General features: G+C 34.7%; 2 protein-coding genes across 3 annotated transcripts; one reads left to right on the top strand and one right to left on the bottom strand.

Annotated features, from left to right (window-relative positions):
• Positions 1 to 4,810: 4,810 nt before the first annotated feature.
• Positions 4,811 to 7,653, top strand: LOC130500864 (protein NRT1/ PTR FAMILY 2.11). Its single transcript, XM_056995802.1, has 4 exons — positions 4,811 to 5,064; positions 5,587 to 5,804; positions 5,893 to 6,446; positions 6,546 to 7,653. Exons 1-4 carry the CDS (start codon positions 4,908 to 4,910, stop codon positions 7,453 to 7,455), a joined length of 1,839 nt encoding a protein of 612 aa, XP_056851782.1. The 5' UTR covers positions 4,811 to 4,907; the 3' UTR covers positions 7,456 to 7,653.
• LOC108829053 (ATPase 11, plasma membrane-type) lies at positions 7,621 to 12,346 on the bottom strand. Of its 2 annotated transcripts, XM_056995801.1 has the most exons (19): positions 12,257 to 12,345; positions 12,089 to 12,155; positions 11,872 to 11,991; positions 11,615 to 11,713; positions 11,389 to 11,526; positions 11,175 to 11,309; positions 10,920 to 11,099; positions 10,506 to 10,832; positions 10,200 to 10,442; positions 9,868 to 10,117; positions 9,642 to 9,806; positions 9,326 to 9,564; positions 9,215 to 9,247; positions 9,055 to 9,136; positions 8,794 to 8,954; positions 8,530 to 8,715; positions 8,265 to 8,447; positions 8,016 to 8,194; positions 7,621 to 7,940 (listed from the first exon to the last, which is right to left on the bottom strand). In XM_056995801.1, the coding sequence occupies exons 2-19, from the start codon at positions 12,140 to 12,142 to the stop codon at positions 7,844 to 7,846; spliced, it is 2,871 nt and encodes a 956-aa protein (XP_056851781.1). In that variant the 5' UTR covers positions 12,143 to 12,155; positions 12,257 to 12,345; the 3' UTR covers positions 7,621 to 7,843. The 2 variants fall into 2 exon arrangements, with proteins under 2 accessions (XP_056851781.1, XP_056851780.1); XM_056995800.1 differs by having other exon boundaries at positions 9,055 to 9,247; positions 12,257 to 12,346.
• Positions 12,347 to 12,713: the final 367 nt, after the last annotated feature.

Here is a 12,713-nt window from a genome sequence, read left to right on the forward strand (position 1 = left end):
AAAGCTAGCATTATAAATCACACCTAAAACATTACTGATCGGATCTTTGGTGTGTGCATTACAAAAGCTGACACCAGTTTCTTGCCTTTTCCATTGCCACGATCATAATTTATATCTTTCCTCGCTGGGTAGGTTTGGATGCCTTATTGAACTGATCTATATATACATATACAGTAAATTCAATTAGATTATATAAAAAATTGCTCTTTAGTTGTAACACAATTTGCATTAATTCTTTAATTCTATTAATTTCGTTAACTTTATTTTCAAACTATCTAATTTACTACTATAATATTAGATCATTGAAAAAACCAAGTAAAATTTTTATTTAATTTTGGAAGGTCAGTATATCAAAATTATTATTTAAGTAAACCTTAGATATTAGATTCAAATAGATAATTAAAAACAAAAATAAATATATACATGAGGGTTCTGAAAACTTATTTTTAGAAAAAAACCTTAATAAATTTTAATAGATAGACTTCTATCCAACCAACGCAACAATATTGTAAAGTTTTACAAAAAAAAACATGATTATATAGTCAAAAGGGGACAACAAATAATAACATCGGTACATTTACAATGTAAAACAGTATTTAAAATTAAAAGTATCTCCAAATATAAAACTCAATTTTTCTTTTAAAATGGAGTAAAGTGCTATGTAGTAAAAATACTCTAACTCACTCTATTTTACACTTTAGTTTTGTTCCATAATAATAGATTTTCTATATTTTAAAGTATTTTTAAATACTTTTAAGATACATTAATTGAAAACAATTGAATTGATTAAATATTATTGATTCATAGTTATTAGAAAATGTATAATAAATATAAATAAAAAATTTAATTGAAAATATTGATTTTTTTAATATGTGAATTGTCTAGAAAATCATATTTTCATGAACGGATGGAGTAGATTTGTATTCTTGTTCTTCTACAAGAAGGGTTGAAAAATATACCATAGCCACTTCATCATTCCATAATTTTAAATCAGGCACATGTGTGAGCCGCCGTTCAAACAAGAAAACCCTTTGCAGTCACAGTAGAACTCTGTAAAATCATACTTTATTTATACAAAATATTTGAGTGTTTGTGAAGATTTTTTGGGGTTCAGATGCTTGTTTTGTAACTTATATAATTTAAACTTAACATTATAAAAACACGAATCTATAGACAACTGTGCATTCGAAACAAATGATCGTAGTTTACTGGAACACTATATACAGATACTGTATACTAAAGAAATATATATTTGCCACTTACTGCAGAGATGATGTATAAGTACGAAAATTCAACTGTATAAAAAAACTTTTTTTTGAGAACTTTTTTTTAACCGTATACAAAACTTAATAGATTGTGTTTTCACTTTATAAATTCTTTGACTTTTGATATTCAATTATTAGCCTAAAAACTAGTTGTCACTTGTCACTAGGGTGTACTGGTTTTCGTTGCGATCCCCTTCATTTACAGATTGAGATCATTCAAATCAAGAAATACAAAAGATAGATAATTTTATCTGACACACCACATAATATCATATATAATACAGAAGGATAATGTTTCACACGCACTTTTCATCATTGACCACGTGAAATGGCCCTATACGAAAAAGGTCTGGGCAGTTATATGTATGTAATGAGCATGAAGGTTGACTCTTGTATGCTTGTACAATTTTGGTCTCACTCTAGATTATTGTAACCGCGTCAGTGCCGAAGCCATTGTCTTCGTTTATTTAATTTTAATACTTACGTTCTTTGCTTTTTTTGTTCACCACTTATGTCCTTTGCTTGTTATACAATCTAATATAATACCGTATGTGTCATGAAAAAAACGATTTAAATGTTTAACCCGTGTTAGCTGGTGAATTCAAGAAAACCAAACAACGTCCCCCGTGTTAGCTTTCATCAAATAATTTATGTTTTACTATGGTTTTATTTAAGAAACAGATTCAATATTGTAGCAGTAGCATTGACTCATTAGTGCCAAATTTCAGAGTAAACAATATACTCCCTAGACAGCCTATGAATTGAATACTCCCATTTGTTTCAGATTAATTGTCATTGTAGAAATTTTTTTTATTTCAAAATAAGTGTCATTTTATGATTTCAATACATAATTTATTAATAAGATTCTTCTGTTTATTTTTCTATTGGTTGAAATATGGTTAAGTGTATGAGTAATGATATTTTTATTTTGAAAATATATAAAATTAATTTTTTTTTAATCTGTATGCATGAACCTAGAATGACAAGTAAATTGAAACAAAGGGAGTACATTATTTTAAGAGAATCTTGTACGAGATTCTCTTAAAATAATGTATTCATTTCAGGGTAGTTATTTTTTTTTGTTTTTTTGAGGTAGAAATTTTATTCTTTTTTTTTGTTGGAACATTTTTGGAATATTTCTACCTCTGTTTCAAAAAAAAATCACATTTTTTATAAAAATACGGAAAATTTTGACAATAAATACATTATTTTCTGTGTTTAGCTATTTCTTATGTTTTTTATCAATCAAAATTCAGTAAACATAATTAATGTTTTTGAAATTTATGATTTGATATTACTACACACGTTGAAAATGTAAATTAAAATTATTTTTTAAAACATAGATCATTATGAAATGGAAGGAGTAAATGTTTGTATTTATTAACTACCTAGTTGACTTCAAATACTACATGTATACGGAACAAAAAAATTATTAGTACTAGAGTTGACATGACCATTTTGCCGAGTCAATCATGGTTTTATTTCCTTTGCTGGAAACAACCTTCTTTTATCAGAAATAAAAATAAAAATACATTTAGTATATAGTAAAAAGAAAACTGCAAAAACCGATCCAATGATATGACCATCTTTATTTTAATTTTAAAACATTTTTGTCTATTAGTTTACAGGCGACCAAAGAAACAGAATATCAGACTTGGTTGGATTAATTATGTTTAACCGTAAACTTGGACATTCTAGAATTCAGTTGTACCTATAAAAAATCTAATGTAAATTAGGATTTAAAATAAAATGAATTGGACATAGAAAAATCATTTTCTAGACGTCATTTTATCAAATCTTATTCGCATTATCTTTTAATTAGGTAACGATGATGTTGCAGACATGATTAATTGATTTAGCTACTTAGAGACACATTATCTAAGTGATCTTGATTTAAGATGTCAGGATGTTTTGTTTTTTTTACAAATGCATCATGGCTTCGTTTATCTATAATTCAATATTCTATTATGAAAATAATATGAGGCCAAATACTATAGTAATTTTCCAAATTTACAATCACAACATATTGTTTGGTCCAAAAGATACTAAATGAAAATAAACCGAAGATTATTAAGTTTTTATTTGATCATATTTTGTTATCTAGTTTAGCTATATGAAACCAACGCAATGTTTATAAATTATTTTACAGGCCAAAAATACTTGAAGTTAGTCAGAAGTTCTTTTTAATTTTTGTTAATTTCATCTCTTTGACAAATATAGGAAAATAAATATGATAGCATATTCTTGAGGATTTTAGTTGTGGACCAAATTGGTAAAATGGAAAAAAGTAAAGTTGAATGTGAAAGCTCAAGTTGAGGAAATTGAGACCATCCTTATTGGTGTCATGTCTAATTAATTTTACTAACATCTCCCAGGATACTAATTTAATTATCATCAATTTTCTGGAAAATGTAGATAATTGGCCTTTTAATGGATTTATTCAAAACTAGAGAAAAAAAACAATTAGGATTTTCATTGCGATTTAATGAAAAAACAGGAAGTCACTCAACTCAGATAAAACCATGCTCAAATGGATTACAGAAAATTTGACTTTTTCAGTGAACAGAACCAATAAAAAATTTGAGCAAAAATAAAAATAAGAACCAATAAATGGGGTTAAAAAACCAAAACTAGTGAATTTTTTTAATAAATATTAACTTATACTTTTTCTCCCGCTATTGAATAGAAATTAAGAACAGATTTGTATGTTTGTTTGGGGTTAGTTAATAGTTATTACTACTATATAATGGTGAAATAGCTCACTACAAAAAAAAATGTTGTTTATCATCATTTATTTTATATATTTTCATTAGTTCTAAATGATGTTATAATATTTACATTGCTTAACTAAATGATTCCGGAAGTGTTATTATTTCATGATTTAAGTTTTCATATATATATACAAAATATTTAAGAATTGTTTTCAACCTTTTATGGACAACATTTTCAACCTTATTTGTTATAATTCCTTTACGACTTGAATTCAGTTTCATTTACGTCAGCCTTTTAAGGATTAACTGAAATATATATAACATTATATTATTCGAAATAAAGAAGGAAACTAAAACAATCAATTTTCATAATGATGTAATTGTTAAAACTAAATGAACACAAATAAAAAAGCATACTGGTCTATGTGGATGTCGATCCTCCATGCTGATTATCAGAGTTTATAAGAATATGTATGTTGTTGACAAAAAAAAGCATAAAAATAAAAGACAAGAAAATAAATTAAATACGAAAATGGATGATGGAAAACAAATGGACTGAAAATGGACGGAGAGCTTAAAAGAACGTGACGTTATTAAAGAGTGAGTGTTTATTATGGGGCCGCAGCACTTGTAATGGAATCTACATTTTCATTCTGTAAAAAAGATTTAATAATTTTTACCAAAAAAAAAAGATTTAATCATTTTTTTAAAAAACCAATATTATAATCACTAACACAGCTCTCTTTCACGGCCATATTCACAAATTACCAATTTGTCTAGATTCCGACATCCACCATCCTCTTTCTTCTTACCACTATAAATAGAAACAACTCTAAGATGAAGAAAGATGAGTCATCATTAGCCTTTGAGACAACAATAACATATACAAAATAAAGGAAGCACAACTTGTTACTGTATTAGTTATAGTAATATGGAGAGAAAGCCTCTTGAAGTCGAGTCCACGGATCACCAAAAACCTTCCTCCGCCGTGTACAATGGCCCTGTTACGGCGGTTGATTCTGTTCAAGAAGAAGTTCAGGAGACAAAAGTGGTTTACAGAGGCTGGAAAGTCATGCCTTTCATCATTGGTAACGCTAACATATTATTATCACTAGTTCTGAAAAAAAAAACATATTATCATCATTTAACATCAGTCTTGCTTGCTCAAAGAGTTCTTGGTTTAATTTTTAATTTTTTTAAATATACTAATTTTGATGATAAATAGATTAATTTCTTTTTTTTTTGGTCAAAATAAATAGATTAATTTCTATGATTACTAATTTTTCATAATTTTAGAAACTATATTACTAGGATGACAAAAAAAACCTATATTTCTAGAAATTTTGATAACTTTCTTCTCTGTTTCTTCAGTCAAATAACTTTCTTCTCTGTTTCTTCAAACAATATTTTGTTGGTTTCATGAGTTGTTGGTTTGATTTTATTACTGGTTTAATTATCTATGTTGTTGTCTTAAGCTTTGACTTAGTCAAACAGTCATTTAAGACAAAAAGAGTGAGATCTTGAATTTGAAGATGTTTCAGAACATAAATGATCAAGAACCAAACCAATTCTAAGGTCAAAGTCTTAATGATCATGTTGTTAAATACCAGGAAACGAGACATTTGAGAAACTTGGGATCATTGGAACACTATCAAACCTTCTTGTTTACTTAACTGCTGTCTTCAACATGAAGAGTATCACAGCTGCAACAATCATCAATGCCTTTAGTGGCACAATCAACTTTGGAACCTTCGTTGCTGCTTTCCTCTGCGACACTTACTTCGGTCGTTACAAGACACTAACCGTCGCGGTCATCGCATGTTTTCTTGTAAATGATCCATCCTCTGTAACTCTTTCTTCATCCACAAGCAATCTTGGTTTATAACCTAAAAAAATATCTGATTCTTGTTTTGTAGGGATCACTTGTGATACTACTAACTGCTGCAGTGCCACAACTACATCCAGCTCCATGTGGAACAGCCCTCACATGTACAGGACCAAGTGGTGGCCAGATAGCGTTTCTACTAATGGGTCTAGCCTTTCTTGTAGTGGGAGCAGGTGGGATTAGACCGTGTAATCTTGCTTTCGGTGCTGATCAGTTTAACCCAAAAAGCGAGTCAGGGAAAAGAGGGATTGATAGTTTCTTCAACTGGTACTTCTTCACCTTCACGCTAGCGCAAATCTTGTCTCTGACACTTGTTGTCTACATCCAGTCTAACGTCAGTTGGACCATCGGTTTAACCATCCCGGTCGTGTTAATGTTCTTGGCCTGCGTGATCTTCTTTGCGGGTGATAAGTTGTATGTGAAGATCAAAGCCTCAGGTAGTCCATTGGCTAGTATAGCTCAAGTTATAACGGTTGCAATCAAGAAACGTGGGTTAAAGCATGTGAAGCAGCCTTGGCTTAACCTTTACAATTACTACCCACCAAAGTACGCAAACTCCAAGCTCAAGTACACTGACCAGTTCAGGTAAAAAGACACACAGACCAAACACTAGTCTATCTTTAAAGTCATTCCACTTTTGTTTTTTTTTGGTTACTTAGAAAGCAAGCTTTCTATTTTTGGCAGGTTTCTTGACAAGGCAGCCATCTTGGCTCCTGAAGACAAGTTGGAGGCTGATGGAAAGCCTGTGGATCCATGGAAGCTATCTACAATGCAACAAGTTGAAGAAGTGAAGTGCATTGTGAGAGTGCTTCCTATATGGTTTGCTTCGTCGATCTATTACTTGACCATCACGCAACAAATGACTTATCCCGTCTTCCAAGCCCTCCAGAGCGATCGTAGCTTAGGCTCTGGAGGGTTTGTGGTTCCCGCAGCAACCTATGTTGTCTTCTTGATGACAGGAATGACTGTTTTCATCATAATCTACGACCGCGTCCTCGTGCCTACCTTAAGAAGAATCACCGGTCTAGACACCGGGATCACGCTCTTGCAGAGGATTGGAACCGGGATCTTCTTCGCCTTTTTGAGCTTGATAGTCTCTGGCTTCGTCGAGGAAAGGAGGAGAAACTTCGCCTTGACTAAACCAACACTCGGTATGGCGCCACGGAAGGGAGAGATCTCCTCAATGTCAGCAATGTGGCTGATACCGCAGCTCACACTGGCTGGTATAGCCGAGGCATTTGGAGCCATTGGACAGATGGAGTTTTACTACAAGCAGTTCCCTGAGAACATGAGGAGTTTCGCTGGCTCCATCTTTTACGTAGGAGGAGGAGTTTCCAGTTACCTCGGTAGCTTCTTGATTGCGACGGTTCACAGGACGACGCAGAACTCGGCCGGTGGTAACTGGTTGGCTGAAGATTTGAACAAAGGAAGATTGGATTTGTTTTACTTCATGATCGCTGGAATCTTGGCGGTTAATTTTGCTTACTTCTTGGTGATGTCAAGATGGTATAGGTACAAAGGAAGTGACGATGAAGTGACAACTTATGAAACCAATGGTGATATGGTCAAACAACAAGACAAGAACAAAGTCTAGTGGGTCAATGTGGTTTCTCATCTTCTTGAAGCTTTTACACTTAGTTTTTGGTCAGCTTCAATCCCTTTTTTTGCACTTTCTTTGAATAAGCTAAGCTAGTAATCGTATACTTGTTGTAGCTCTTTTTTTTCTATCATTGTGGAGAAAAAGGATATGATAAATGTGTTACACAATAACAATTTGTCTTTTTGCATTTAAGGATTGTGTTTCTACTTCTGGTCATTCTGTCATCACACAACAAAACAAACTTAAAAATAAAAGCAAACACAACAAAAACACTACTTAGGAATTCGATACTTATATGCATAATATAACTTGTATTGAAGTTTTCAAACCAGAGATATAACTTTTATTGAAGGACACTGAGACAGTCTCTAAGGCTTCTATATCAGACTGTGTAGGACTGCTGAATGGTTTCAATGTCAAGACCTTTAAGTCTCACGACAGATTCAACGTGACCCTTGAGTGTGTGAAGCTCCCTCAACCTATATCAAAGTGTAAGAGAGAATGAGAAATAAGACAAGACTTCACAGTAAGAAAAGAGAACAGATGTCTTTTACCTAGCGATCTCTGCTCTTCTCTTAGCTTCTTCAGCCATTTGAGAAAGCTCGTTGAAATGGGTTCGCTCTGGGAACATCTTAGCATCTGGTGCTTGAAGGCCATGCAGAGTCCTCTGTGCATGCGCCCATTGTAACTCCCTTTGTTCTTTCCCAAAATCCTTCTTCCTTGTGAATGCAATCTATATGGAACAAAGATGTGATCACATATGTGTCCACAAATGGAATCAAGAATGTTTGATAATACATTACCCTCTGTTCAATAACAAGATCCCAAGCTCTGCCACTAAGTGCATAACGAATCAAGAACTTGATGATATCAAGAGGAATGTAGAACACAATGTTGTAAAGCCAAATGACTCCAGCCCATCCCCACCCTATCCCTTCAATAGCAGCAAAGCTCCAATTTGCATAGACTGCAATTAGTGTAGCCACCTGTTTTTGCAAGAAAAAAAAATGGTCAAATAAAAAAAAAAAAATAGAACATCAGTTTTATAAACTCTGACACAACACTGACCAATTGTGCAAGGATAAAGGCTATCACAAGCAGCAACCCAGGACGTTCCACATAAGACCAGCTCCTTGACCTGGTCACAAAGATAAGCGCCTGACTTATAATGCTGACTTGTAGGTATATTGCTGAGGCAAGCTTCCTGAAATCATCATGTGCTGTTTTCTCAAGGGTAGACACTCCGAAAGTTCGCTGAAACAAAAGAGTTTGAGATGTTACTGAAGAGAAGGTTTGTGTTTACTGAAGAGAAAGAGAGAGAGGGTTTTGTACAGGGAAGAAGTCGGTTTTATATGCAGCCCAGAAGAATATAACTGTCATCATTGCCATGTAGCTCCCAAACACAACGCCAGTTGCAAAAATTTCAGACAGTTTCCAGCTATCTGGAAGAGGAGAAGGTTTCACCCTATCCTTTGATATTGTCATTATAGTTCCTACAAGAGTCAGTGCCATCAATACAGCAAGTCTTGGTACAGTTTCAACAGTCCTAGAGATAGTTAGATTGAAGAATGTAAAGAAAAGTTATGAACAAACCATCGTTAAGGATTGCTATGATAAGAACCATGAAAGGTGGGAAGTCAAACTTCCATATGAGAGCAAGCAGCATGAAGCCAAGCTGAAACCAGTAAGCAGCATATATATGATGATTATCAAGTTGTAATGAGAAAGAAAGTAAAAACAAATGGTAACTTACAACAATACGGATTGTGATGGAAACAGCATAGATCTGTCCAGAAGAAGCTAGCACAAGTTAATAGGTTTACCAAACAAAGGAACCAATGAGAAGAAGGCAATCAATACTCACGGTATAGTTTTTCATTCTCTGGAAGATAGCACGGCTGGTCAAGACAGCGCTGATGATAACACTGAGACCAGGTTCAGTCAAAACAATGTCCGAAGCACTACGAGCTGCATCAGTTGCATCAGCAACCGCAATGCCAATATCAGCTTTTTTAAGAGCAGGTGCATCGTTTACTCCATCACCAGTCATTCCACATATATGCTTCCTTGCTTGCAATCTCTTCACTATCTCATACTTATGCTCTGCAGTTTCAGTGAAAATTATTGGTTCAAATTGTGAGTTGAACTATGCTGTGGACAAAAGCAAACAAAGTTTTTACCAGGGAAGACGCCAGCGAAGCCATCAGCTTTTTCTATGAGATCATCTACAGGTAAAGCACCTATAGACTCATCCTTGTTCTGTCCAAGCAAAGCAGATGAAGGGTACATGTTTGTCCCCATCCCTAAACGCCGTCCTGTCTCCTTTCCTATAGCTAACTGATCACCTGCAGAGTCTCACAAGGCTTTAGCAATGACAAGATTTATGAGTAGAAACTAAGTATTCACCTGTGATCATTTTGACATTCACTCCAAGATTTAAAGCCCTTCTAATAGTCTCAGCACTGTCATGCCTAGGTGGGTCAAAGAGAGGCATGAGACCCACAAATTGCCAAGGGCCTCCAGCACTTTCCTTGCTCCCTTCAGGAACTTCCTGGTATGCCACGGCAAGAGATCTCAAACCCCTTTCAGCAAACTTGTCTATAACAGCATGAACTCTTCTCTCAATCTCTGACTTATTGTGCGCTAGACTTAGGATCTGAAAACATCATTGGCAGCAACATAGTGAGCTTACTGTTTAAGAAAGAAGGCAATAAAAAAGGTATAACCGTTAAGCTTACTTGCTCAGGTGCACCTTTGCTGACCCTATGCATTTTACCATCACTGTCAATATACGTCAGAGCAGTCCTCTTATCAGTGGGGTTGAACGGAAGAAAGTGAACCTCTCTAACACCAGCTCTTGCCTCTCTAGGGTCAGCAAGCATCCCAACAATAGCAGCATCTATGGCATCTTGGTTTTCAAGTCTGGAGGCTTGAGCTGCCATTAGGACAACAGTATCCGCATCCACTCCCTTTGTGAAAACCTATATATACAAAAGCTCATTCAGACAAAATGTCATGTTAATCTGAACAAGCCTACACAATACCTCTATGAGATTCTTGTCCACAGTGAGTCTATTTAATGTTAATGTTCCGGTCTTGTCACTGCAAAGCACATCCATGCCAGCCATTTCCTCAATAGCTGTCATCCTCTTGGTTATAGCTCCCTGCTGAGATAGTCTATGAGAGCCAATAGCCATGGTCACAGACAGAACCGTAGGCATGGCAATCGGGATACCACCAATGAGAAGGACAAGAAGGTTATCAATCCCAGGGCGATATGCTCGGTGTTGAATTGGATACATTACAACAATCTCAATTAACATCCCCACTGCTATAGAGCAGATGCAGAAGTTCCCAATGGCAGTTAAGACCTGAACAAGAGAAAACAAAAAGTATATTATTAGTATACTCTGAACCAAACCATACACTATAAATATAATAATAATAATAATACTTGCCTGTTGAAAATGGCCAACTTGGTTGGTTGTATCAACAAGATGAGCAGCTTTGCCAAAGAAGGTGTGGACTCCAGTTGCAATCACAACTGCTTCAAGCTCTCCTTGTTTGCAAGTGGAGCCTGAGTACACACCATCCCCTGGACCTTTGGTTACTGGGAGAGATTCACCAGTAAGAGAAGACTACAAAAACAACAAAAGCTTTTAGTAACTGAATGTTTGTGCACCATAAGATGAAGTGTATCATCAAGTTCAAACCTGATCAATCTTAAGAGGGTCACCCTCGAGAAGGCGAGCATCAGCAGGTACAATGTCCCCAAGCTTGATGCTGATAATGTCTCCAGGAACAAGGATTGCAGCATCCTGCTCACCCCACCTTCCATCTCTCAGTACCTTCACAAAGGTTGTGACAAGACATGCTTAAAGACACTGTGGTTGAAAACAAGTAGTAGCACAAGAAGATCAAACCAACCTTTGCTTTGGGAGCAAGACGTGCCATGAGAGCAGCAGCAGCATTCCCAGCGTTGTTCTCCTCAATGAAACTGATGGTGGAGTTTATCACAAGCAGAGTTATGATACCAACAAAGTCTTGCCAATCAGGAGGCTTCCCCTGAAGAAAAATAAGATAACTTTAATAAAAGAGTTACAACTTTAAAAAGGTGAAAACATGTAAAAGAGGGTCTAAAGAAATTGCTCACTCCTCCATTAGCAAGAGCAATGGCCATGATGGCAGCAGCTTCCATCACCCATGAAAGAGGGTTCCACATGAACCCTAGAAATTTGAAGAATTTGCTTTCCTGCAAAAGAAAAAATAAAACTTTACTCCTTGAAGACATAGAAAAATAAAATCTTTTGTAGTTTTTAAGTCATGGAATATTCAAGAACAGAACACATAGAATCCAAAGTTACACCCTTTTTTTCTCAAATTCACAAAGACACATAATTAAAGCTTAACCTTTTTCTCTTCTAGCTTGTTGTGACCAAAGAGGGCAAGCCTCTCATCAGCAGCTGCTGTAGTGAGACCTTCTCTGCTACATCTCAGACTCTCAAAAACTTCTTCAATAGGCACATTTTCCTTCAAAGCCGAAAAATAAAAAATAAACCTTTAAGACTCTTTCTCTCCAGAGAAAATTTAAACATTAAAGAAACAGAACAAAGAGTAGATCTGTTACCAGATCCACAGTTTCTTTCAGAACAGCCTCAAGGACCTCTTCCTTGTCTCCCATATTCCTCTCCTTGCTTCAAGAAAAGAAAACAGAAAAATTATTTAGAAGAAGCAAACACTACCAAGAAAACTTCAGTACCAAGAAAAAAAGGGTTGGAAGTGTAGAGAGAGAGACCTGTAATTGTTTGTTTTTCTTTTTTTTTTTTTTTTTTTGAAACTTAATTGTTTGTTTTTCTTGGGGTTTGAGAGAAACAAGAAATGAAAGAAGAGTAGAAGAAGATGAGGAAACCGCTAAAGGTTAGTGGCAATATGGGAAGCTAACACACACACACACTCTGCCCCCACTGTAATATCCTTTCTTTTTTTTTCCCTAATTAATTAATTTAAAACCTTGCCATTTTCAACAGTTTTTCTCCTTTACGTCAAAATCTTTTTTAACCACAATGGGTAATAAACTAATTAACTATTAAGTCCTTCTCGATAATTATGATTAAGTCTCACAAACTTATTTATTTTCTATGCAGGAAATGGTTTTATTTGAAATGCAGTAAATATGATTTATCATTTGGAATAGCTGTAATTGCGGTCTTCACAGCTAAAACTATATAGCTGTAATTATTAAGTGCTATGGT

This window comes from Raphanus sativus, unplaced genomic scaffold (genome assembly GCF_000801105.2).
Source record: "Raphanus sativus cultivar WK10039 unplaced genomic scaffold, ASM80110v3 Scaffold0051, whole genome shotgun sequence".
NCBI lineage: Eukaryota > Viridiplantae > Streptophyta > Magnoliopsida > Brassicales > Brassicaceae > Raphanus > Raphanus sativus.

Coding starts and splice junctions, on each gene's coding strand:
- LOC130500864 (XM_056995802.1), top strand. CDS start 4,908: ATGGAGAGAAAGCCTCTTGAAGTCGAGTCCACGGATCACCAAAAACCT. Junction 5,065..5,586: donor AGTCATGCCTTTCATCATTG/GTAACGCTAACA, acceptor GTTAAATACCAG/GAAACGAGACATTTGAGAAA. Junction 5,805..5,892: donor CGGTCATCGCATGTTTTCTT/GTAAATGATCCA, acceptor CTTGTTTTGTAG/GGATCACTTGTGATACTACT.
- LOC108829053 (XM_056995800.1), bottom strand. CDS start 12,142: ATGGGAGACAAGGAAGAGGTCCTTGAGGCTGTTCTGAAAGAAACTGTG. Junction 11,714..11,871: donor ACAAGCTAGAAGAGAAAAAG/GTTAAGCTTTAA, acceptor TTTCTTTTGCAG/GAAAGCAAATTCTTCAAATT. Junction 9,565..9,641: donor CTTCGCTGGCGTCTTCCCTG/GTAAAAACTTTG, acceptor CTGAAACTGCAG/AGCATAAGTATGAGATAGTG.